Here is a 25,286-nt window from a genome sequence, read left to right as displayed (position 1 = left end):
CCTGTCTCTGCCTCCCAGGCATTGGGATTAAAGGTGTAAGCTACTACACCTTGAACTCACAGAGATCTGTTTGTCTCTGCCTTCTAGGCACTGGGATTAAAGGCGTGTGCTACCACACCTTGAAGTCACAGAGGTCAATCTCCCTCTGCCTCCCAAGTGTTGGGATTAAAGGTGTGTACTACCACACACAACTACTCTCTTTCTTCCTTATTTTTGTTTTTTACTTTAAGAACTTTAATGTTTAGCATGCATATATTTTTAACACACTGTAAACCATTTAAACATTTTCTTTGACTTTGAATCTTTCTTTTACTGTATATGTCTCTTTTTTGACCACATGAGTCCTTAATTTAGCAAGCAATATCAGTAGGATTAAAGCCGTGGCTTTGTCAGCTAGATCCAGTCCATTCCTTAGCTTTCCAGCCTCATGGCTGAGGTACTGGATGTAGCCATGTTTACTGCCACAACTCTATGGCATTTCAAGGTCCCTGCCAGCAAGTAAGTTGCAGCATTATGTCCACAGACAACACACAAGTCCTCTCTCTGTAGTCGGCCCTCCTGCCTCAAACAGTCAGAGTTTGCCCTGGCAGGATGGCCCAGAAAGCCAGCATTTTTAAACGGTGCAGCTTTTTTTCCTGCTACGGCTAAAAACCGAAAAGCATGCGTTCAGCTTTTCGTCAACACCGTTTAAGTGTTTCGTGGCAGGACCTCTTAATGAGCTGCAGGGTTTTGCAGCTAAAGCTGAGTCAGGAAGCCTCTCTTAGATGAGAGCACTTGCTTGCCTCTAGCAAGCAGAGTAGACCCGAGAAATTGCCACAAGAAACATGCTTTACTCTATTCTTTTCCAAGCTTTCTCAGGCTTTCTGTGGACTCAGTTACCCACATGTCTGGGCGTCATTCTGTAGTAATAGGAGCAGCGGGGCTGCATCCCCAGCTAGCTTATGCCCCAAAATAACAACACACAAATTGTATTCATTTAAACATTGCTTGGCCCATTTCTATCTAGCCTCTTCTAGGTTAATTCTCACATATTAATTTAGCCCATTTCTAATCATCTTCATAGCACCTCTAGGTGTGCTTACCAGGAAGATTCTAGCCTACGTCCATCCTGGGTCAGAGCTTCATTGCGTGTGTGTCAGAGAGCAGAGCTCTCACGTCCGCCCAGGAGAGCGGAGCATGGCGTCTCTGCTCCAGAGAGCAGAGCTGTCGAGTCTGAGCTCACTTCCTCTTCCTCCCAGCATTCTGTTCTGTTTACTCCTCTCACCTATGTTTTAACCTATGAGGGCCAAGCAGTTTCTTTATTGCTTAACCAATGAAATCAACAGATTGATATATGACACTCCCACATCACTTGCCCCAGCGAGGAGCTCCTCATTACATGTGGTTGCTTTACCCTGGTACCATGTAGACTCCCTGATCATGAGAAATGCATTTTCTACTAGGCATGGTAGTTCAAGTCTGTAATCTCAGAACTCCCAAGGTGGAGGCCAGAGGACTAAAGTTCAAGGTTATTCTCACCACAAAGTAATCTAAGGCCTGCCCAAACTGCAAAGACCCTGCCTTAACACCCACGTCCTCAAAATGATTTCCTTATCCACCAATGACTCCATCTCCTATACTCACAGCATCAGCGAATGGCCTAGCATGGACTTGAGGGGGTTTTGTGGCAGCATAACTACACCTAGTGATCATAAAAGGTTCTGAGTTGTTAGGTATCTGGCAGCTCTCCAAAATTCTTGCACACACTCCCATAATAGTTTTGATGTGTCGTCCAGACTGACCTTGAGTTTGTGATCCTCCTGCTACAGCTTCTAGAGTACTGGGACTACAGGCATGCTATGCTCAGCTCAAACTACTCTGCTTTCAATGCTGCATGGTGGTTTTTGTTAACATGACACAAGTCAGAGTCATCTGTGAGAAGCTGGAACTGCAACCGAGAAAACGCCTCCATAGGACTGGCAAGTCTGTGGGGATTTTCTTGATGAATGATTGATGTGGGAGGCCCCAGCCCACTGCCTGTTGCCTTGAGTCATGTAATACAAACTGAGTGAGCCCAAGAGAACAAGGCAGTGGCAGCATATTCCTCTCCCGCATCTGTTTTGTTCATGTGTCCGGGTTTCTCTTCCACCCCTGCTTGATTGAGACTTATAAATCAGACAAACCCTTTCCTCTCCAAGTTGCTTCTGGGCATGGCACTTATCATGGTAAGAGAAAGCAAGTTAGGACAGATGCGCATTGGAGAGAAAACTCACCTGGAATTTTTGTTCTCAGTTTCTGTATCTCTAGAGTTTCTATCCCTCCAGCAGAGTTACTGTCCAGTACAAACCTGAGCAATGCTACGTATGTGTTTGTTAGAGCATTTTCAAGGGCTGTGGTCAGGCCAGTGAGAGTGGGCCATGCTTGTTATCCCAATACCTGGGAGGCGGAGGAAGGAGGATCAGGAGTCAAAGGTCATCCTCAGCTACATAGTAGGTTTGAATTCAGCCTGAGCTCCATGGGATTCTGTTTCAGAAACATTGGCAATGATGACAGAGGAGCCATCTGTGATCGCATCACCCCTTTCCAGGACCAGAAACGGGGGTTTGGAAGATGGCTCACCAATGGTTTAATGGCACCAATTGCCAAGCCTGATGACCTGAGTTTGATTTCTAGGACCCACGTGGTGGAAGGAGAAGACCAACTCTTACACGCTGTCCTCTGACTTCCATATGTGTGCTGTGCGTGCACACTAAATAAAGAAAAATAAACAAACCAAAACAAAACAGAAAAGGGTATACTGCCACCAGATGGTAATAGTACTCCTGCTGGCCAAACAGCCTCAAAAGGAAGATTGTTTGAGAAGGACTGGAGTTAGAGCCTCCATATACACACATACATGAACACGTATATACATAAGCATGCATACACTTGTGAGCATGTATGCACATGTGAACAATGCATGAACTGTACATGCATAAATGAAATAGGCACACACATATAAGACATAACACAAACACAAACATGTATCCACACATACATATACAAATGAAAAATATGCTAGGAAACTTTTTTGTTTTGTTATGTTTTTTTGAGACAGTGTTTCTCTTACACAGAGAAACAGCTCTGGCTGTACTGGAACTCACTTTGTAGACCAGGATGTCCTCGAACTCACAGAGATCCACCTGCTTCTGCATCCCAAGTGCTGGGATTAAAGGCCTGAGCCACCATCACCCAGTTTCCTTTTTATTTTTGAGACTGAATCTCGTTCTGTAACTCAGTATCTCACAGCAATTCTCCTGTCTCAAGTTGGAGTTACACATGAGCCACCTTACCTAGCTTGGAGTAACCTTTTTTTTTTTAATGTACAAGGTCTTACTTTATAACCCTGGTTGGCCTAGAACTTGGGACGCAGAGCAGACTGGTCTTGAACTCATGGTTTCTACTTCCCAAGTGCTAGAATTATAGATACGAGTCACCATGCCCATCTGAATGACTCTTTTTTTTCCCTCGAGACAAGGTTTCTTTGTAGCTTTGAAGCCTATCCTGGAACTAGCTCTTGTAGACCAGGCTAGCCTCGAACTCACAGAGATCCACCTGCCTCTGCTCCCGAGTGCTGGGATTAAAGGTGTGGGCCACCATCGCTCGGCTTTTTGAGTGACTCTTTTTTAATGTGTCTCTGAGCAGTGACATGACATGTAGCTGGAAGACTGTGATTGGTGCCCATGAGGAATCATGGAAAGTAAAAGGATGATGTATAAATCTGTTCACATAAGATTATGTGGTAAAACAATCAAGGAACAAATAACCAGAGAGAAAAATTTTAATGGTTGAGTTAAAAATTTACACAACCTTGTTGAACATAATATATGCAACATTAAATTATAAGTAATACATGTAATTGTTTTTTTCTAGATAAAAATACCTCACTTTGAGAAAACCTGATATACCATAGTCTGACTGGTCATTTAACCTTTTGGAAATTTTGACACAGACTTTTTCATATGGCACGTTCCCTAAAGACATTTAAAATAGTTTGATCTCTTACGTTAACTTTAGAGGGAACATCTATTGGTGGAAATGAGGTATATATGTACTGTCTTTTCGTGAGTATCTGCTTCAACTTACAATAAAGGCTATTCTATACATCAAAATACAATTTCACCTTAGGATAAAAGCACTGAATTTATGAGGTGCACAGTAGAAGTACAGAGTGTAGGTCAGCGTGAACACACAGCACAGCACACCATAAATAGTTTCCACTTCCTTCACAGATTTCCTCTTTTAACTGTGTATAACCCACAACATTTTCAAGGGAGCTGGAGACACAGTTCAATGGTAAAGCCCTTGCCTCATATGCTCAGTGGTTCCCAACACTGCATAGAAAACAAAACAAAAACCAATAAAACTACCCCAAATCTTTGGTGGAAGCACCTGCATGTCACAGCAGAAGCACACACCTAAGGGTATGTATATATGTGCAAAGATGGGTACACCGCCGTGGCGGTGCGGTCTTTCCTTGTGGCAGGGTATTTAGTCCTAGGCCAGTTTGGCTTGACATCTGGAGCTGGCCCTAGGCTGGAGTTTGTGCTTCTCTTTGGAGAGCATGACGTAAAGCCTGGCTTCTTACTCTGCACAAAGGAGATAAAAGAGTTGAATTCACTTTCTGTCGCAATTTCTAAGTTATAGTTGGGGTTGAGGTTGACCTTGCTAGACAGGAGTTAGAAAGAAATACCTGCATTTCCTCCCAATATCAAAATGGCCAACAGTGTGACAGGGCAGAGTTGAGCCAAGCACTTGGTCAGGCTTCTCAGACAAGTAGAGTTCTGTGGGCAACATTTTAGTGGATCCAGGGAATGGAAAGACTGTTTTTCTTTTTCTTTCTTTCTTTCTTTCTTTCTTTCTTTCTTTCTTTCTTTCTTTCTTTCTTTCTTTCTTTTTCTTCCTTCCTTCCTTCCTTCCTTCCTTCCTTCCTTCCTTCCTTCCTTCCTTTCTTTTTCTTTTTGTTTTTTTGAGACAAGATTTCTCTGTGTAACAGCCCTAGCTATCCTGGAACTAACTCTTGTAGATCAGGCTGACCTCAAATTCAAAGAGATCCTCCTGCTTCTGTCTCCCGAGAGCTGGGATTAAAGGTGTGAGCCTCCACCGCCTGGCGGGCAAGGCTGTTTTCATAAGCTGTCTACCAACATTACACAAAGGAAGATAAAGAAACATTGGGTTAGAATACTGTCCTGCATTCCCCCCTTTGCAGTCTGATATGCTCTGGGAGTTAAAATGCATTTTACTCCACAGAAAAATTCAAGAGGATGGAGTAATGCTAAGGGGTTGCTGGCATCCATCCGATGCCTGGAATGGACAGAACTGACTTCATGTTACACTCTAATCAGTGTTTGAGTTGCACATATGGTTCTGTCACTGAGCGAGGAGCAAGGACAAGTTCATCACTTATTAGTCTGCTACAGCTCTCTTTAGTTTGATTTTATTAGTTACAGAAAGAGAATATTTCTTTTTTATCTGCAGTAGAATATTTTATATAATAAAAAATTAAAATGAGTGTTTTTACTATGTGTCTGTATGTGCACCAGAAGGTGTCAGACTCCCTGGAATGGATGACTGTGAGCCACCATGTGGGTGCTGGGAACAGAATCAGGTCCTCTGGAAGAGCAACAAATGCTCTTAACTGCTGAACCGTCTTTCTACTCCACAATCCATATTATTGGGTTTTGGTTTATATTTTTCATTTCATTTCATTTTTTTTGAGACAGGGTCTCACTGTGTAGTCCTGGCTTTCCTGGCACTCACCAGGTAGATTAGGCTGGCCTCGAACTCACAGAGATCCACCTATGTCTGTTTCCCAGATGCTGGAACTAAAGGCATGTGGCGTTACACTCAGATGCCATAATTATTATTTTGAGACAAGGACTCTCTATGTAGTCCTGTCTGGTCTCAAATTCATTGCCTGGCCTCAAGCTTGTGATCCCTCTGCCTCAACCTTCAGTTTCATTTAAACTTCTCTGAGCTTTGCTCTTCAGTTGGTACTGCTCCATGGTAATGTACACCCTTGTCACTCTTCTTTGAGGACCTTATCTTTAGGAGTCTCCCACTTCCAGGTCCTCCAGAAGAATCTGATAGGCAAGTGAGAGCATCTAACAAGAGTCAACACGTGCAAAAGCCTGGTAGAGTGTGGTGTTTTCGACCTCATTGCCCAGACACATGAGGGACGCCCTGCTGTAACACCTTGGGGCTGTGGAAAGCCCAGGCTACCTTTCTCTTGCTTTTTGAGCTGCCTTATTCTCCCATGTGGCTACAATTACAGGTGTGCCCTGTCAGACTCAGCTAAGCCTGGGATGATTAAAAGGAAAGCTCACTAGCTGTTGCTACTGCCAAGCAAAGAATGTATAAGTTCAAATTTGTGTGAACAATGTTGATAGAAGGCTGCATTGTAATTAATTCTAATGTTTTAGGAAAGCAAGAGCTTACCACTGCGGTTTGAATGAACATGACTGTCTCCTCTGAACCTCACTGTGGTGGTGTTGGGAAGTGGGGCCTTAAGAGCTCATTCAAGATTTTAAATCTTACAGAGCTGGGCTGTTTTATGGGACAAATTAAATTACTGGAAAAAAAAGTTATGAACTGAGGCTGGTAAGGCACGCATGACAGCCACGCCGTTAGTCCCAGCAGAAGCTGGCAGATCTCTAAGCCAGTGTGGTCTCTACAGGGAATTCCAGGACAGTCATGGCTATGTAGAGAGACACTGTCTTGAAAAACAAGCAAGCAACCCAGGCGGTGGTGCCGCACGTCTTTAATCCCAGCACTTGGGAGACAGAGGCAGGCGGATCTCTGTGAGTTCAAGGCCAGCCTGGTCTACAATAGCTAGTTCCAGGACAGGCTCCAAAGCTACAGAGAAACCCTGTTTCGAAAAAACAAAAAACAAAAAAAACAAAAGAAAAATTAAGCAAACAGACAAAAGAGGCTGCTCCTTGAGTCTGATTCTTCTGCACACACCTGCCCTCTCTCTGATTCTTCTGCACACACCTGCCCACTCTCTGATTTTGCACACACCTGCCCTCTCTCTGATTCTTCTGCACACACCTGCCCGCTGTCTGATTCTTCTGCACACACCTGCCCGCTGTCTGATTCTTCTGCACACATCTGCCCACTCTCTGATTCTTCTGCACACACCTGCCCACTCTCTGATTCTTCTGCACACACCTGCCCACTCTCTGATTCTTCTGCACACACCTGCCCACTCTCTGATTCTTCTGCACACACCTGCCCGCTGTCTGATTCTTCTGCACACATCTGCCCACTCTCTGATTCTGCACACACCTGCCCTCTCTCTGATTCTTCTGAACACACCTGCCCGCTGTCTGATTCTGCACACACCTTCCCGCTCTCTGATTCTGCACACACCTGCCCGCTGTCTGATTCTTCTGCACACATCTGCCCACTCTCTGATTCTGCACACACCTGCCCTCTCTCTGATTCTTCTGCACACACCTGCCCTCTGTCTGATTCTGCACACACCTGCCCTCTCTCTGATTCTTCTGCACACATCTGCCCGCTCTCTGATTCTGCACACACTTACCCATTCTCTTATTCTTCCGGCATGCTGCAATGCAGCCCAAGGCCCTCACTTTGTGGGACCCGTCTTAGACTCCAATCTCCAGAAACATGAGCCAAGCAAATATCTTTTATTTATAAATTACTTAGATGTTAACTGGGCATGGTGGCATGCCCCTTTAATGCCAGCACCCAGGGGGCAGAGGTAGGAGGATCTCTGTGTGTTCTTGACCAGCCTGGCCAACAGGGTGAGTTTCGGGACAGCACAGAGAAAGCTTGTCTTGAAAAACAAAACAAAACAAAAATTCCCTAGACACAGGCATTCTGTTACAGAAACAAAATGGACAAATTATTCACACACACCAGTTTTGAGTGATCATGGTTAATGCTGCCTGTGAGGCAAATCCCCCTAGAACTGTGACACTGTATTAACAATACATACCCAGTATCACTGTTTCAGCTGACATACTTCCATGGAGCTACCAAATGATGGCAGCTTGTTGAAATTAAATTCTTGATATCCAGATTTTAGCTCTGGGTGGGCCATCTCTAGCCCTGTCCTATCTTGGGAGAGATCCTCCAGAGTGGCCAGGTGGTTTGATTCCGAGGATACAGACTACCTTAGATGTTCATCTGGGCTGAATGGGGTCTGGGTGCAACACCACCACTCATCCGAATCACACAATGTATGTATTTATATATAGAAGTATATATAAATTAAGCTGAGTGTGGTTATTATAGGTACATACCTATAATTTTAGCATCTGGGAGGCAGAGGCAGGAACAAGTCTATGAGACCAGCCGGGTCTGTATAACAAGTTTTAGGCTAGCAGGGGCTATATGTTGGAGAACCTGTCTCAAACAAAACAAGACAAAACACACATACAAAACAAACAAACAATAAAATTAACTGTTGGCGTGTGTATGTATAAATGAGGTGAAGTACCTGAATTATTTCTTTATTCTTAGGTAGAACCAGGCTGGTCAATGGTGGGTCCAGGGAGGTGCCTTTGTCTCTTCCACTTAACTCTGTCTAAAATAAATGAATACATCCTTGCTAAGTTTTCCTTGTGAACATTGTGGACATGTTGAATACACATTAGTCCTGTGGTTTCCACTCATGTTTGTTAAATCATGAGGATAATGCAACACAAAAGGAAGGCAAAGCATCATGAGTAACAACTCAGGAGAGAACTAATGTTTATTCAGTGCCCGCTACATGCCAGGTACCTTTTAGTTTCCCATCTAGAGCTAAAGCATCATAGGCTGCAGGTTTCTGCACTTCAATGTTGTAGATCAGAAAGCGAGTTCCTGGCCTACTGAGTAACTCTCACAGTACAGAGTTCTCAGAAATGCTTAGGAACACAAGTGTTTTGGGATTCAGATTTTTATTTTCTGATTTTGGAATATGTGCCTATACATATATATGTGCATGTGTGTATATCTATAGAAAAGACATCTTAGAGATGGTAACCCAGTGTAAGCATAACATTTATTATTGTTTCATCTGTGCACTTACACAATAACCTGAAGGTATTTTGTATATGTGTTACGTGCACAGTGCATGTGGTGGCCAGGGTGACATCAGGTGTGGAGTTCAGTCTAATCAGCCCCGGGGTCTTCCTGTCTGCCTCTGCAATAACAGTAGACGGCCATGCCTGGCTGTGTGTGGTCCTCACGCTTCCACACAAGAGCTCATCTCTCCAGCCCCTTTTAAATGATTTACTATTACTGTGCGTGTGTGTGTGTGTGTGTGTGTGTGTGTGTGTGTGTGTGTGTGTGTAAGTGGGCAAGTGTATACACGATACATGGATGGAGGCCATACGACAACCCCTGGGAGCTCTCTTTTCTTCTACTGTGGATTCTGGAAATCAAATTTAGGTTGCAAGTTTGAGACACACACACCTTAATCCACCGAGGGATCTCACTGACCTTTATATAATGCTTGCTAATATGTTTTGTATGAAACAAGTTTCATGGTCTAGGATTCTCCAATTATGGAGTCCTGGAGGGGCTGGATTGGGCTGGAATTTGAACAGATTTCAAAGCTTGTGCTCTTGACAATTACATTAGACATTAAATAGTCCTCAATGTTGATTTGAGATGGTTGTGCCTGTAGGGGTTTCCCCAGGATAGTACAGGTGGAACTCACTGTACTTAATGTATTATTGTTAACCACAGATTCGCATTCTATACAAGGAAGGTCATTTTCTATCAGTTCTACTAAGAACCAGAATCATATCAACCCCACCCATCTCTCTCTCTCTCTCTCTCTCCTCTCTCTCCCTCTGTGTGTGTGTGTGGGGGGGGCTGACCCTAAGACTTTGGGCATGCCAGACACGCAGCCTACAACTGAGCTGATAGTCTAAGTCTTTTCCCCAACATTTTTTTTAAATATTTATTTATTTATTATGTATACAATATTCTGTCTGCGTATATGCCTGCAGGTCAGAAGAGGGCACCAGACCTTATTACAGATGGTTGTGAGCCACCACGTGGTTTCTGGGAATTGAACTCAGGACCTTTGGTAGAGCAGGCAATGCTCTTAACCGCTGAGCCATCTCTCCAGCCCCTTTCCCCAACATTTTAAAAGCTATTTACTTATGGGTTTATTGTTATTGTTGTTATTTTGGATGTTCGAGACGGGGTCTCTCTGTGTAGCCCTGGCTGGCCTGGAGCTTGCTCTGCAGACTAGGCTGAAAAAAATCTTTATTTTGGGATATATGTGTGTGTGTGTGTGTGTGTCTGTACACATATCTGTATATTACTGAGCTAGTAACCATATATTGTGTAGCTCAATTGTAATATATATCTGTACAAGTGTACGCCATGTATATCTAGTGCCTGAGGAGGCCAGACGAGAGCATTAGATCCTCTGGTGCTATAGATGGTTATGAGATGCTAGGAACTGAGTCCACATCCTCTGTAAGAACAGCAAGTGCTAGGAACTGCTGAGCTATCTTTTCAGGACCTTTCCTCCATATTTTGAGAAGGGTCTTTCTAAGTTACCCAGACTTGCCTCGAACTTGTAGTCCTTCTGTCTTAGTCTCTCCAGGAGCTGGTATTACAGGCCTATGTCACTATGCCTGGTTCAAAACCAATTTCTAAAGCAATGCTAAGAATCAAACTTAGGGCCTTGCACATACTTGGCAAGTTTCCTACCATCGAGTTATATACTGATTCTCTGAAATCTAATTATTTTCTCCATTTTGGTACTAGGTCTCATGTAGAACTCATTGGTCTCCTGCTTCTACTTCTCACGTGCTGGGATTACAGGTGTGCGCCAACATATCCACTGAAAATCAAGGATTTCAGAGGGAAGACTCTAAAGTACTGAAAACTTCGCACGTGCCTCTTCTTCGTGTGTCTTTCTCTGCAATATAGTTCCTGCTGACTTGTCGCAGAGTGCCCCTAGGTCCTAAGGTCTCCAAGGAAAGACAGACTCTTGTTTACTGCTGCGTTCTTGGTGTCCAGTAAAGGACCTGCCATCTAGTAGGCATAGGAGAAAGAAATCTGGGAAGTGTGGACGTGTGTATGAAACCTTGTATGGGCAAGAAAAACAGCCTCCTCTTATTATGCTTCTGATATAAGACCACAAATCATCAATATTTGATATAAGATTACAGTTTTTAATCCAGAGCAATGTTAGCATCATCTTCACCTCCAGGTAACACAATGGCTACTGCATCCTTCACCTAGAGGAACCGATGTGCTAATTGGAGAGATCAGAGAATCTGGGTGACAAAGAGCCAAGCAAAATCACCACCTCACCGAGCCTCGGCTTTCACTTCTCACTGAAGAACTAGAATTCTCTGCATTTCTCAAAACAGTAGACTGCTTTTGCAGCATAGACGCAAATCCTGCCCTTCCCTACAAGGACTGAGTGAAATTTTCAGCGGATCTGCTCCTCAACTCACCCACCAGGGAAACACTCTTGAAAGCATTTCTTGCCTTAGAATGAGACTCTCGGCAGGGGGCAGTGGTGGGAATGCTAGCTACAAACAAGGTGGAGAGGTGTCCCCTCCTGACCCTCACCCAGCCACCCAGGCCCTCTACCTGAGCTCCATCCAGCTCCACCTCTTTCTTGTGGGAATTGGTTTTTGTTCTAACCTTACCCGCAGTGCCTGAGCAGAGCACGGGGGAAGACCAGTGTGGTAAGGCTGAGATCTGCGCAGACACACATTCAGAGGACCTGAGGAAGGACTCTAACCTCGAAACAGAAAGCACCCCTTCTTCCTACAACCCCTTCTAGCTGGGAATAAACTCTAGCCCTACCTCTGTTTCATCTGTGAAATACAAATGACAGGCAGCAGAGATTGCTTACTGGGGTGTCCTCTGTCGACTTTAGCTCCCGCCTCAAATAGTTCTGGTGCTGCTCGTTTCGTTGCTTCCTCGTCTGAAGTCTTTTCTTCTTTGGCTTCTTTAACACCATTTTCTGATTCAGCTGTTCCTGAAATTGCAGAGAAACTGGTCAGAGGGGGCTGCAGAGTTACTCACCCTCTAACAGCTGATACACAGTAGCCTGGCATGTGGTTCTTATTTATCGGTGTGGCAAATGAGTCAACCGTTCAACCACCTTCTTTCCAGAGGCTGTTCCCTATTTAATATGCTTGACTCCACGAATATTGACTGCTTCCAAAGGGATCAATAGCAAATGCACACAGCTGACAAAACAAAGCCAGGCCAGGTCCAGATGACTCTGATCACTGACACGTGGCTAGAATACTTAGCCTATTGTTACCATAAAAAAGCTCCAGCAATTAAGCAAAAAGCACATAAGAGACACGGTACATACTCAGGGTAGGCTACCAGCTAGGACACCATTGCAATTTTATTTTTGACTTACTGGTGACTGGCTCACACTAGGCTACCTTCCTGAGTTGCAAGCCTGGGGCTATAACTCCTGTAGGCTCTAGTACGGTTGGAGCATTTTCCCAATTATCTAGTACTATGGTGTTTTTAGTTGGGTTTTTTTGTCTTTTTTTTAAGTTTCAATGTTTTGTGTGTACAAGAATCAGTGAGCTCTCACCTCATCTGCCATGCTCAGTAGGTGGGCAGGAAGACCATCCGAGAGGGAGCTGTCAGAACCACTTGTGCTAGGAAAAATAAGAAAAAAGACACAGAAAGAACTGTCAGACAAGGAAGCAGAGGCTCTGAACTGTCAGTGTGGCAAAACAAACCCTGGCCAGATGGGCAAAGGTGCCCTGGCAGAGGGGGAGCAGGGCTGGGCTATGCAGTGTGCAGTCCTAGAGACCGGGGTTCCCCTGAGGGCATCTCCATCTTCATTTCTTCTGAGCTGATACTAATTCCCCGAAGCCAGGATTCTGCCAGCTACTCTAGGAAATGTGCTGAATGTATAACTAGATAAATAATGAGACAAATGGTCAGCAGGCTAGACAACACCAAAGTCACTTCAAGGCTGTCAGCCAGGTATAGCACAACTGTGCCCTTGGGGCACTGAAGAAGGATTGCTGAGTTTGAATCCAACCTGGGCTACAGTGGACACTGTCTCTATACAGAAAAACAGCTGCATGCGGTAACCTGTGTCTTTAAATCCCAGCACTCAGGAGGCAGAGGCACATGGGTTTCTCTGAAGTTGAGGCCAGCCTGGTTTACATAGTGAATTCCAGTCAAGTTTACATTGTGAGAGCACTGGCTACTCTTTCAGAGGACCTGAGTTCAGTTCTCAGAACCCACAGGCGGCTCGGAACTTTCTACCACAACAATTCCAGGGAATACAATGCCCTCTTTTGACCCCCACAGTCCCTGCATGCCTGTGACACACATATATGCAGGCAGGCAAAATATCCATCCACATCAAAGAAAATCAAAATAAATAAATCTTCAGTTTTGTTTGTTGCTTGTTTGATGTTAGAGCCCGAGCCCAGAGGCTCATGAACGCCAAGACTGAGCTGCCTCTCTAGCCCTGGAACACTGGTTTGGTTTTTGTTTTTGTTTTTTGTTTTGTTTTGTTTCTTGAAGACAAGGTGTCTCTATAGCTTTGGAGCCTGTCGTGGAACTAGCTCTTGTAGACAAGGCTGGCCTCAAATTCACAGAGTTTGCTTCTGCCTCCCGAGTGCTGGGATTAAAGGCGTGCTCCACCACCGCCCATTCTTCACTTTTTAACGACATCAATTCTTCATTCACAAGTTCTGCATGCATGTATAGACTAAAACTTTTCTCCACAAACTCTCTTCTGCCCTTTCTTGTGAGGACTAAGATGAACAGGGACTCAGATAGTTAAGCATTTCTCATCATATCACATAAGTTTACCTCTTCCTGGGATATGGTGAACTAGAACTGAGAATTACACTGTATATAATAGAGGCTCCAAAAAGTGTTTTCAGGGCCAGTGGGATGGTTCAGTAGACAAAAGTTCTTCCCCATCCCCAATAATAATAATAAACAGATTTAAAATAAAAAAGTATCTTGAACACAAAACTCAAATTTCACAGGGAAAAAAAAGGCATTTCAAACCAGGCCTTTACTCATTTTGTGACCTCCCTTGGTGCACAGTGAGGAGTCACACCTAGTACAGTGAGGAGTTACACCTAGCACAGTGAGGAGTCACACCTAGCACAGTGAGGAGTTACACCTAGCACAGTGAGGAGTCACACCTAGCACAGTGAGGAGTCACACCTAGCACAGTGAGGAGTCACACCTAGCACAGTGAGGAGTCACACCTAGCACAGTGAGGAGTCACACCTAGCACAGTGAGGAGTCACACCTAGCACAGTGAGGAGTCACACCTAGTACAGTGAGGAGTCACACCTAGCACAGTGAGGAGTCACACCTAGCACAGTGAGGAGTCACACCTAGCACAGTGAGGAGTCACACCTAGCACAGTGAGGAGTCACACCTAGCACAGTGAGGAGTCACACCTAGCACAGTGAGGAGTCACACCTAGCACAGTGAGGAGTCACACCTACCACAGTGAGAGGTCACACCTAGCACAGTGAGGAGTCACACCTAGCACAGTGAGAGGTCACACCTAGCACAGTGAGGAGTCACACCTAGCACAGTGAGGAGTCACACCTAGCACAGTGAGGAGTCACACCTAGCACAGTGAGAGGTCACACCTAGCACAGTGAGGAGTCACACCTAGCACAGTGAGGAGTCACACCTAGCACAGTGAGGAGTCACACCTAGCACAGTGAGGAGTCACACCTAGCACAGTGAGGAGTCACACCTACCACAGTGAGAGGTCACACCTAGCACAGTGAGGAGTCACACCTAGCACAGTGAGAGGTCACACCTAGCACAGTGAGAGGTCACACCTAGCACAGTGAGAGGTCACACCTAGCACAGTGAGGAGTCACACCTAGCACAGTGAGGAGTCACACCTAGCACAGTGAGAGGTCACACCTAGCACAGTGAGGAGTCACACCTAGCACAGTGAGGAGTCACACCTAGCACAGTGAGGAGTCACACCTAGCACAGTGAGGAGTCACACCTAGCACAGTGAGAGGTCACACCTAGCACAGTGAGGAGTCACACCTAGCACAGTGAGAGGTCACACCTAGCACAGTGAGAGGTCACACCTAGCACAGTGAGAGGTCACACCTAGCACAGTGAGGAGTTACACCTAGCACAGTGAGAGGTCACACCTAGCACAGTGAGGAGTCACACCTAGCACAGTGAGGAGTCACACCTAGCACAGTGAGGAGTCACACCTAGCACAGTGAGGAGTCACACCTAGCACAGTGAGAGGTCACACCTAGCACAGTGAGGAGTCACACCTAGCACAGTGAGAGGTCACACCTAGCACAGTGAGAGGTCACACCTAGCACAGTGAGAGGTCACACCTAGCACAGTGAGGATTAACACCTAGCACAGTGAGGATTAACACCTAGCACAGCAAAGCAGAAGAAAACCTCATTTTTGTGATCTGATTTCCAAAGGTTTGCTCTTCTCAAAGGTTTCTCCGTCTAGAAGGAGACTTTGAGGCTGCTGGATTTTGGAAATAACAGACTTCTTTAGCAAAAGGCAATAGATGCAGCATGTCCCAGAAAATGCCAATTGTGTGTGTACACACAGAGCAACGTCACTATTCCCAGCCTGCCTTTATCTGCGATTGTGAGAACGCAGAGGTAGAAACCCAAGGAGGCTTGTGACATCTGACTTTGTGGTATCGAAGCTGGAAACCATTCCTTCTAATTCTGGGCTAACGGCATCAGCGTTCCTGCTCATTCAGCTATAGATAGTGCAGCTCTGCCTGTCCTCGCCGGTGCTTTTCCCGGGCTGCGTCAGTGAGCTGACATGCACAGGACATTCTCCCGGGCTGCGTCAGTGAGCTGACATGCACAGGAATTCTCCCAGGCTGCGTCAGTGAGCTGACATGCACAGGACATTCTCCCGGGCTGCGTCAGTGAGCTGACATGCACAGGACATTCTCCCGGGCTGCATCAGTGAGCTGACATGCACAGGAATTCTCCCGGGCTGCGTCAGTGAGCTGACATGCACAGGAATTCTCCCGGGCTGCATCAGTGAGCTGACATGCACAGGACATTCTCCCGGGCTGCGTCAGTGAGCTGACATGCACAGGACATTCTCCCGGGCTGCGTCAGTGAGCTGACATGCACAGGAATTCTCCCGGGCTGCGTCAGTGAGCTGACATGCACAGGACATTCTCCCGGGCTGCATCAGTGAGCTGACATGCACAGGAATTCTCCCGGGCTGCGTCAGTGAGCTGACATGCACAGGAATTCTCCCGGGCTGCATCAGTGAGCTGACATGCACAGGACATTCTCCCGGGCTGCGTCAGTGAGCTGACATGCACAGGAATTCTCCCAGGCTGCATCAGTGAGCTGACATGCACAGGAATTCTCCCAGGCTGCGTGCGTCAGTGAGCTGACATGCACAGGACATTCTCCCAGGCTGCGTGCGTCAGTGAGCTGACATGCACAGGAATTCTCCCAGGCTGCGTCAGTGAGCTGACATGCACAGGAATTCTCCCAGGCTGCGTCAGTGAGCTGACATGCACAGGACATTCTCCCAGGCTGCGTCAGTGAGCTGACATGCACAGGACATTCTCCCGGGCTGCGTCAGTGAGCTGACATGCACAGGACATTTTGGATTTTAGACTGCAAACAGAGAGTGGCCAGTGCAACAGACTGAGGGAGAGTGGAAGGGGCAATGAGTGGAGAGGGCACCCTGCTTGGTCTGATGCTGTGGTTCAAGTTCTCTGTAGAAACATTTGTCAGACTGGGCCAGAATTGCTTAGTGGCCCAGAACTCAGAGTGCTACTTAGAGAGGGTGGAAGAGCCACACCCTTCCAACTGTCTTCAAAGATGGAAGGCTACAAGCCCAGCCTTGGAACCTTTGAAGAATGACTAGGCAATCTGAGGCCCCTTGGGCAGAAAGCTGGAGCCTGCACACCTACAAAAAAGAGAAAAGATGAAGTTGGAAGAGAAACATACTAGTGGGAATAAGGAAGAAACCTGAGGGGAGAGAATGGTGTTGGTATTTGAATCAAATACTTTCTGTGCTCCACTAGAGACATTCAAAGATTAAGAGTACTGGCTGCTCTGGAAGACCCTTGTTCAGTTCCCAGCACCAATATGAAGGCCCCAACTATCTGTAAATACAAGTCTAGGGGATCTGATGCCCTCTTCTGATCTCTATGGATATCAGGCACACACGAGATACACATTTATACATGCAGGCAAAAATTTATACATATAAAATAAAATATATTTTTAAAAATTAAATAAAATATTAAAAGATTTAGTAAACAAAAATACACTCAGAATCCAGGCATCACCGTAGCTGTGGTTAGGATATCAGGTGAGTACAGATCTCTTGGACAAGGCAACTCTATGAAAAGAACCCAGAATCTCAGCATTACAAGAGCCCTGTGGTGGAATGGAAAGACTGTTTCCCTTCCTTGTCTTCTCCATTGTTCTGGTCCCTGGCAGTTCTTCTGTGGATCACCTGTCTGATTTTAGGAAGCAGGGGTGGATCCAGCTGGAGTCTGAGAAGCTTGAGAAATACTGCAAGGCCAATGGCTCACCACCAAGACATAGAACTGCTTTGACCACAACAGGATCTAACTATCCGAAAAGAAATGACCAGATGCTAAATTGAGCTTGGGAAGCTCCACCTTCCTCACCTCTGTTTGCTAGTGGCCTCTTTTCTAAGACTGAAAAACAATCCAGAATCCAGTCAGTTTGACATCTTCTATCACCACTAACATTTTCTTCTAAATTACCATCACCTTTAATATATTTTATTACAATAGCATTTTGTTTTATGTTTTTGAGGCAGGGTGTAGTGGTTTGAATGAGAATGGCCCTCATAGGCTCATATGTTCCCCAGTTAGTGGAACTGTTTGGGAAGGATTGGGAGCTATGGCTGTTTTGGAGCAGGTGTGTCACTGGGGGAGGACTTGAGGTTTTGAAAGACTGGAGCAATATATTCATAGTGTCTCTCTATGTCTCCTACTTTCAGCTCAAGATATGAACACGCAAGTCAAGTGTGGTGGCACACGTCTTTAATCCCAGAATTTGGAGGCAGAGGCAGGTGGAGCTCTGCAAGCGCAAGGCCAGCCTGGTTCACAGAGTGAGCTCCAGGACAGTCAACTATCTATAGTGACACCCTGTCTCAAACAAAACAAGATGAAACCAAAACAAAAAGATATATGAGCTCTCGCCGGGCGGTGGTGGCACATGCCTTTAATCCCAGCACTCGGGAGGCAGAGGCAGGTGGATCTCTGTGAGTTCGAGACCAGCCTTGTCTACAAGAGCTAGTTCCAGGACAGGCTCCAAAACCACAGAGAAACCCTGTCTCGAAAAACCAAAAAAAAAAAAAAAAAGATGTGAGCTCTCAGCTGTTCCTGCCATGCACCTTCGCTCTGTCATCATGGACTCCATCCCTCTGGAACCATAAGCACAATTAAGAACTTCCTTTTCTGGGTGGTGCTGCTCACATGTGTTGTTGTAGTAATAGACATAATGTCTCTCCATGTAGCCCTGGCTCTCCTGGGACTTACTACAGAGATCTGCTTACATCTCCCTCCAGAATTCTGAAGGTGAAGGCATGTCTCGGGACACGGACATGTTTTAATCTAGCAGAGGTAGGCAGATCTCTGTGAGATGCAGGTCACCCAAGCAATACAGTAAAAACTTGTCTCAAAATAAAAAGATAGATGGGTAGATAGATAAACAAACAAATAAATAAGAGGACAGGTGTGACGTAAATGTGATCCAGGCCTTCCTTAAATTCCCAATCCCCCTGCTTCTGTCTCCCAAATACTGGGATCAAGGATGATTATCAAGCCCGGATTTCCTTAGAAATGAAATTTGTTACCTGGATTCGATGTCGGACAAAGGAAAGTCACTCCAGCTTCCTTCTAAGTCCATCTCTTGTCCAGAGTTATTGAACTTCTTGTGGATTTCCTGTTGTAAGAGCTCCTTAAGCTCTTGTAGACACTGAGTGTACTGCAGCAGAGGGAAACATTTTACATGCTAGTCATGAGTGGTTTTGAGGGTGTGCTGAAAGGTGATTTATTGATAGGGCAAACTGTAACTCCTTCTATTAAAGACATAGTAATGGATACGAGACCTGGGCTATACAAATACACTTTTTAAAGCGGCGGATCAGCGAGCACTGCCTTGGCCACTTCTGCAATTGTTTCACCTGTTTGGCTGAGTTACAAGGCAGCAGGAGGAGTTAGAATGGCATTGTTCTAACTTTGGCCTAAGGCAAGGATGGTTTGGATAAAGTTGTAGGTCAGGAGTAGAGTGCTTGGCTCACATGAGCGAGAAGGCCTTGTGCTCCGGCATCACTGGGGGAAGGGAAGCACCAAACAGGCCTTTTAATTCTTGACTAAGCATTGCATCCGAGTAGTGCTTATACGGGGACACGAGAAATGTGTTGGGGACGATGGGTATACGCTCCTCCCAAGATGAGTGAGTTAATCAGAAATAGCCATCAGAAGAACAAGGCCAAAGAAACCTTCAGCGTTTGGACAGAGGCAAGCTTGAGAACACTTGCAGGGGAGGAGAAGGATAAAAAGACGAAACAGAAAAAAGCAGCAACTGAGGCCTAGTCTTAGGCAGGCAGGCTCCAGAGGGGCATCTCCTAGTGCACAAGGCAGGATTAGTGAGCACGCTGTGTATGCCATTGTTCTGAAAGAGAAGACAAGGTGCTGCTATAGCAAACCCGTCATTTATGGAGAGGGGACCAAAGGATAGTTTCTTCCTTCTAGGAGGATTGTGAAGTGTCACCGTTTGTTGACAGCTTGCAGGATCGGGGTTCTATTTCCTCTGGTAATGAAAACATCAGATAAAAAGAATATTAAGAAGGGCTGGAGAGCTGGGCAATGGTGGCGCACGCCTTTAATCCCCAGCACTCAGGAGGCAGAGGCAGGTGGATTTTTGTGAGTTCAAGGCCAGCCTGGGTTACAAGAGCTAGTTCCAAGACAGGCTCTAAAGCTACAGAGAAACCCTGTCTCAAAAAAAAGGGGGGGGGGGCTGGAGAGATGGTTTAGTGGTTAGGAGCAGTGGCCGCTCTTCTAGAGAACCCGGGTTCAATTCCCAACAACCACATGGCAGTTCACAACTGTCTGTAACTCCATTTCCAGGGGATCTGACACCCTCACACCAATGTACATAAAATAAAAATAAATTATAAAACATATTAAGAGGGCGACGAAGTTCCCCTGAGCTGATTCTGGACCCATGGAAGTCCAGCAGAGGACCGATAGTACACTGTTTGAAACTCTGTCTTTACCTTGGTCTGGTCAGGATCACAGAAATCCAGAATAGTGTCACAGACGTGATAACCTAGGGACTTCAGGTCCTCAGTGGTAAAATGAGTGTCTCTTTTACTGCCTGAGGGAAAAAAACCGTAATTTTTCTGAGATTTTTAAAAACTGGGGATGGAGAGGTGGTCTAGCAGTTAATAGCATTTGCTGCTCTTGCAGGGGATCCAGGTTAGGGTCCCTACACCCACATGGTGGCTCGTAATCATCCATAGCTACAGTTCCAGGGTATCCAATGCTCTCTTCTGAATCAGCAGGCAGGCATGCATGTGGTGTACATACATACATGCAGACAGAAGACTCATGCACTTAAATAGAAAAATAAAAAATTTTAAATCTGTGTACATAGCCCTAAATTTTTTAGTTTATTTTTAAGATTTCTATATTTATGCTTATTTTGTGAATATTTGTTTTTTCTGCTTGTATGTCTGCACCATGTGTGTGCTTGATGACTTCGGAAGTCAGAAGAAGGTGCCAGAAACCTAGGGTGGAACTAGAGGTACAGATGGTTGTGAGCATGTGCATTCTCTCCAAGAGAGTAGTATGTGCTCTTTACAGCCGAGGCATCTTTCCAGCTTCCTAAATCTTATGCGTTAAATGCAAATCTAATTTGTGAGTCAATTTTTAGAGAACTGCTCCTCATAGGGCTGGAGGGACAGCTCAGCATTAATAGAGCTTCAACAGCACCCACACGTGGTTCCCAGCACCCTAGTGCTTCCACGGCACCCATGCGTGGTTCCCAGCACCCACACTGGAACACTTACACCTGCTGTAACTTCAGCTCCAGGGGATCCAACACCCTCTTCCAACCCCTGCAAGCAAGTGCACACACATGATAGACACACACACACACTACACACACACACACAGAGAAAGAGAGAGAGAGAGAGAGAAAGAGAGAGAGAGAGAGAGAGAGAGAGAGAGAGAGAGAGAGAGAGAGAGAGAGAGAGAGACTTGGTATACACAGAAAGGCACACATTGTACACACACACAATACACGTGAATAAAATAAAGCCGACTTAAAATATCACTTCTTGTTCTAGGATAGTATGTTTCTGAACTATAGCTCTCCTAGTTTTAATCTGGTTCAGACGAATCTTTGACAATGAAAAAGTTTCCTGTTGTAATGGATTATCAAGTTCTTTTTAAATTATTTTGGTTTTACTTTGTGGCAGGTACTACGCCTAAAGCAGTCCTTATAATTCAGGTGCTATTACTGTAGCTTAGAGGGAATGTGAGCTTCAAGGAAGATTAAACCCAGGACCACAGAACTTAATAAATGTAACCGGAAGTCAAAGCTGAGTTCCTGAGTGCAGGTTCTGAGGAGAGTGTGATTTGGCGCCCAGTGATGCGCGGATTACACGTCCATACTCTGGTACCTGAGGCTAGCAAGAAAATCCTGCACATCCGTTATTTCTCTGACTTTCCCAAGCCTTTTATCTCCCAGATGCTGTGCCAGGCTTCCCGTGCCAGGCCCGCCTCTTACCTAGGGTGGACCCGCCAAAGGTCGACTCCATTGTATAGCTGTTTGTGATGCCCATCCGCCACATCACAACTCTTCCTGTTCCTTCTTTGCATTTTTGGACCTTAAAGTTACAACTGTCAAAAGAGAACTAAAAAACAAACAAACGAATTTTCTGTTGATTATAAACTGACAAATACAAGATGTCTGAGAGTCGTTAATACGGAAAAGATGTCTAAGAGTCGCTAATACGGAAAAGGAATGAAATGTCTGAGAGTCGTTAATATGGAAAAGGAATGTTTATTTGAGAGACAACCTGGAATTTGCTCTGTAGACCAGGCTGGCCCCAAACTCACAGAGATCTGCCTGCCTCTACTGCTAACTTTGAGAAATGTCAAAAGGTAGTGGTGGGTGAGGAGCTGTGTGGTCCCCTCAGCTGGGAATATGGGTTATTAACTAAAGAAACCTGATAGCATTTATTGTGTACTATGACTTTTAAAAGAAAAACATACAGATAATTCCATTTCCAGCCTGACTTGCTCCTGCTCCCAGAGCATCTTGCTACACCAGGATCTCTGGAAAGTCTGGGACACGGGCACACTTTGACATTTCAGGCAGTAGGCAGCTTTTCTAAGCCTTTCTTCCCTTTCTTGCCATGTAACCCAGTAGCTTTCCAGCTCTCTTGCATCCAGTAAATGCAGAGGATACACACATGTGATTGATCCGTATGGGCTTCATGACTTATTTTCTTTCACAAAATATGAACTCTCAGGTCTAAGTTTTCCTCCAAATATGATTTTTGGTTTGTATATTTCTTACCCCCATAATCTCTATCTAGAGCTCTCCCCCTCCATGGTGTTAGTCTTTCTACTAGGAGTTCAATGCCCTCCTTTGCCTTCTATGCCCAGCTCAGCCCTGCATTATGCACGGTCTAGAACAGATCTTGACCTCATCCTGTCCTGCTAACAAGGTTTACAAGAAGGTATCGTGCTGTCTAACTTCTTGGAATCCAGGGTTCTGGAGAGCTGCCTTAGTGCACGCCTGTCTGAAGGACGGAAGGGGCGCGAGCTAGCAGGGTTCTAAGCCCTGCGCCAGTGTTCACCAGTGTGGTTCTGCACTGAGTTGCTTTAGATACTGAGTTACAATTATGATTTCATCTGAAGACAAGAAAGGGAGAAAAAAAATCTTCTTTTTGTAATAGATAAGAATAGCATGTGTCTTGACCTTCAACTGGACTTTACTGGAGACCATGATGGGGACACCCACTGAAACAATCTACCTGAGCTAATGGGAGCTCACCAACTCTAGCAGGACTGGGAAGGAAGCATAGGACCAAACTAGTCCTTCTGAATGTGGTTGACAGTTACATGGCTGGGGCAGACTGAGGGGCCACTGGCAGTGGCACCAGGATTTCTCCCTACTGCATGTACTGGCTTTTTTGGAACCTGTTCTCTTTGGATGGATACCTTGCTCAGCCTAGATATAGTAGGGAGGGCCTTGGACCTTCCACAAGGCAATGTGCCTTACCCTCTCGGAGGATTGGATGGGGGTGGGGTGGGAGGGTGTGTGGAGGGGATGGGAGGAGGGGAGGAGTGGGAACTTCTTTTGGTATGTATAATTTTAAAAAAAGATAATTTATTTTCTCTTATAAAAAAAAAGAAAGAATGTGTAAAACATTTCTCACACAGGTTTTGATTTTTGGCATGTGGGTTCATGTACCCTAGGCTGGCTTCAAACTCGCTGTATAGCCAAGGATGACCTTGAAGTTTGGATTCTTCTGTCTCCACCTCCTAAGTGCTAGGTTCACAGGTGTGTACCATCACGTCCAGTTTACGTAGTGCTCATAAAAGCTGGGCAAGCACTCTCTCATCTGAACCACATTTCCAGCCTTGTCACAACCCAATGGGATAAGATTTGAACTATCATTTTTCTAAATCCAATCTAATCTCTAATGGCAGTTATATTTGTGAATATACTTATAACGGGAAAAAGCAACTTTTAATATTTGCCCGGAGAGATGGCTCAGAGGTTGAGAGCACTGCCAGCTCTTCCGGAGGTCCTGGGTTTGGTTTCTGGTGGCCACATGGTGGTGTGGCTCACAACCGTCTATGTGAGATCTTCTGGCCTGCAGGGATGCATGCAGGAAGAATACTGTATATATAATTAAGAAATAATTCTTTAAAAAATAAAGTGTTTCCACTACCTTTGCAGTTTTTAGGGCAAACTAGCTTCATGATGTTATGGACATGTTAGCAGCCCTGATATTTTATGACTGTGTGTAGAAACTTGTATCACATTAACATCTGTGTGTGGAGAGTGTACATGTGAATCAGTGTGTGTGTGTGTGTGTGTGCGCGCGCGCGCATGCACACATGTAGAGGCCAGAGGTCAACCTTGGGTGTCTTTCTTCAATAGCCATTCACTTTTGTTTTGAGACAGGATCTTCCATGAGCCTGGGACTGCTGAAGGAGCTGGACAGCTGTCTGGCCTCAGCGATCCACCTGGCTCCTCAAGCGCTGGCATTACACGTGATCATCACCATGCCCGGTTTTTTTTTATGTGGGTTCTGGAATCAGACTCAGGTTCTCCATTGTTGCATAGCAAGCATTTTGCTAGCTGAGCCATCTCCCCAGTCACACATTAACACTGCTCATCCTTCAAATCCCCCACTGCTAAGCACAGTTAAAGGTGACTTTAACCCAGTAGGAGTTTCAACTTTTGTCCAGGTGAAATACCCTGAACAATTTTTTAAAAATTATTGTTGGGTGGTGGTGGCGCACGCCTTTAGTCTCAGCACTCTGGAGGCAGAGGCAGGAGGATCTATGAGTTCGAGACCAGACTGGTCTACAGAATGAGTTCCAAAGATGGCCAGAGGAAACCCTGTCTCAAAAAACCCAAATAATAAATAAATAAATAAATAAATCTTGAGATATTTTTTAGCTCAGTGGTGGAGCATGAGTTAATCACGCTTACGTGTGTGTGTGCACACATGCATGTACCCACCCACTATTAATTAATTAATTAATTTTTACATAGCAGTTCCTATTCCCTCTCCCTTCTCTCCTCCTGCTTCCCCCACCTTCCTCCCACCCTACTCCCCATCCACTCCTTAGAGAGGGTAAGGCCTCCCCTGGGAAGTCAGCTAAATCTGTCCCATCACCTCCTTAAGGCAGGACCAAGGCCCTCTCCCCCACTCACACTGTGCCTAGGCTAAGCAAGTTATCTCTCCACAGACAATGAGCTCCACAAAGTCGGTTCATGCATTAGGGTTAGATCCTCGCCACTCAGACTGCACAAGTCTGTGCACACAGTGGCCACACAGACTGCCCAAGCTACACCATTGTCACCTACATTCAGGGGGCCTAGTTCAGTCCTGTGCAGGTTCCCCAGTTGTCAGTGCAGAGTCAGTGAGCTCCCACTAAACCAGTCACCTGATTCTGTGGGTTTCCCGTCATGGTCTTGACCCCCTTGTTCATATTATCACTCCTCCCTCTCTTTCATTGCACTTCAGGAGCTCAGCCC

The 25,286-nt window shown here is 45.5% G+C and overlaps 1 protein-coding gene across 2 annotated transcripts in view; it reads right to left on the bottom strand.

Moving 5' to 3' along the window:
- Window positions 1-3,782: 3,782 nt before the first annotated feature.
- Window positions 3,783-25,286, bottom strand: part of Agbl2 (AGBL carboxypeptidase 2) — a 56,299-nt gene continuing 34,795 nt past the window's right edge. Inside the window, exons 12-18 of one of the 2 annotated variants that reach the window (XM_075963663.1) lie at window positions 21,789-21,915; window positions 20,272-20,372; window positions 18,847-18,977; window positions 12,569-12,635; window positions 11,864-11,989; window positions 8,486-8,572; window positions 3,783-4,607 (exon numbers count right to left, since the gene is read on the bottom strand). In XM_075963663.1, the coding sequence (XP_075819778.1) occupies window positions 4,437-4,607; window positions 8,486-8,572; window positions 11,864-11,989; window positions 12,569-12,635; window positions 18,847-18,977; window positions 20,272-20,372; window positions 21,789-21,915 (810 nt within the window). In that variant the 3' untranslated portion in view covers window positions 3,783-4,436. The remainder of the gene's footprint in view (window positions 4,608-8,485; window positions 8,573-11,863; window positions 11,990-12,568; window positions 12,636-18,846; window positions 18,978-20,271; window positions 20,373-21,788; window positions 21,916-25,286) is intronic. The other variant, XM_075963665.1, reaches the window with a different exon arrangement.

The sequence above is a fragment of the Microtus pennsylvanicus genome, chromosome 2 (genome assembly GCF_037038515.1).
Source record: "Microtus pennsylvanicus isolate mMicPen1 chromosome 2, mMicPen1.hap1, whole genome shotgun sequence".
Taxonomy (NCBI): Eukaryota; Metazoa; Chordata; class Mammalia; order Rodentia; family Cricetidae; genus Microtus; species Microtus pennsylvanicus.
Note: the sequence above shows the minus strand (reverse complement) of the source record. Positions and strands in the feature narration are given on the sequence as shown.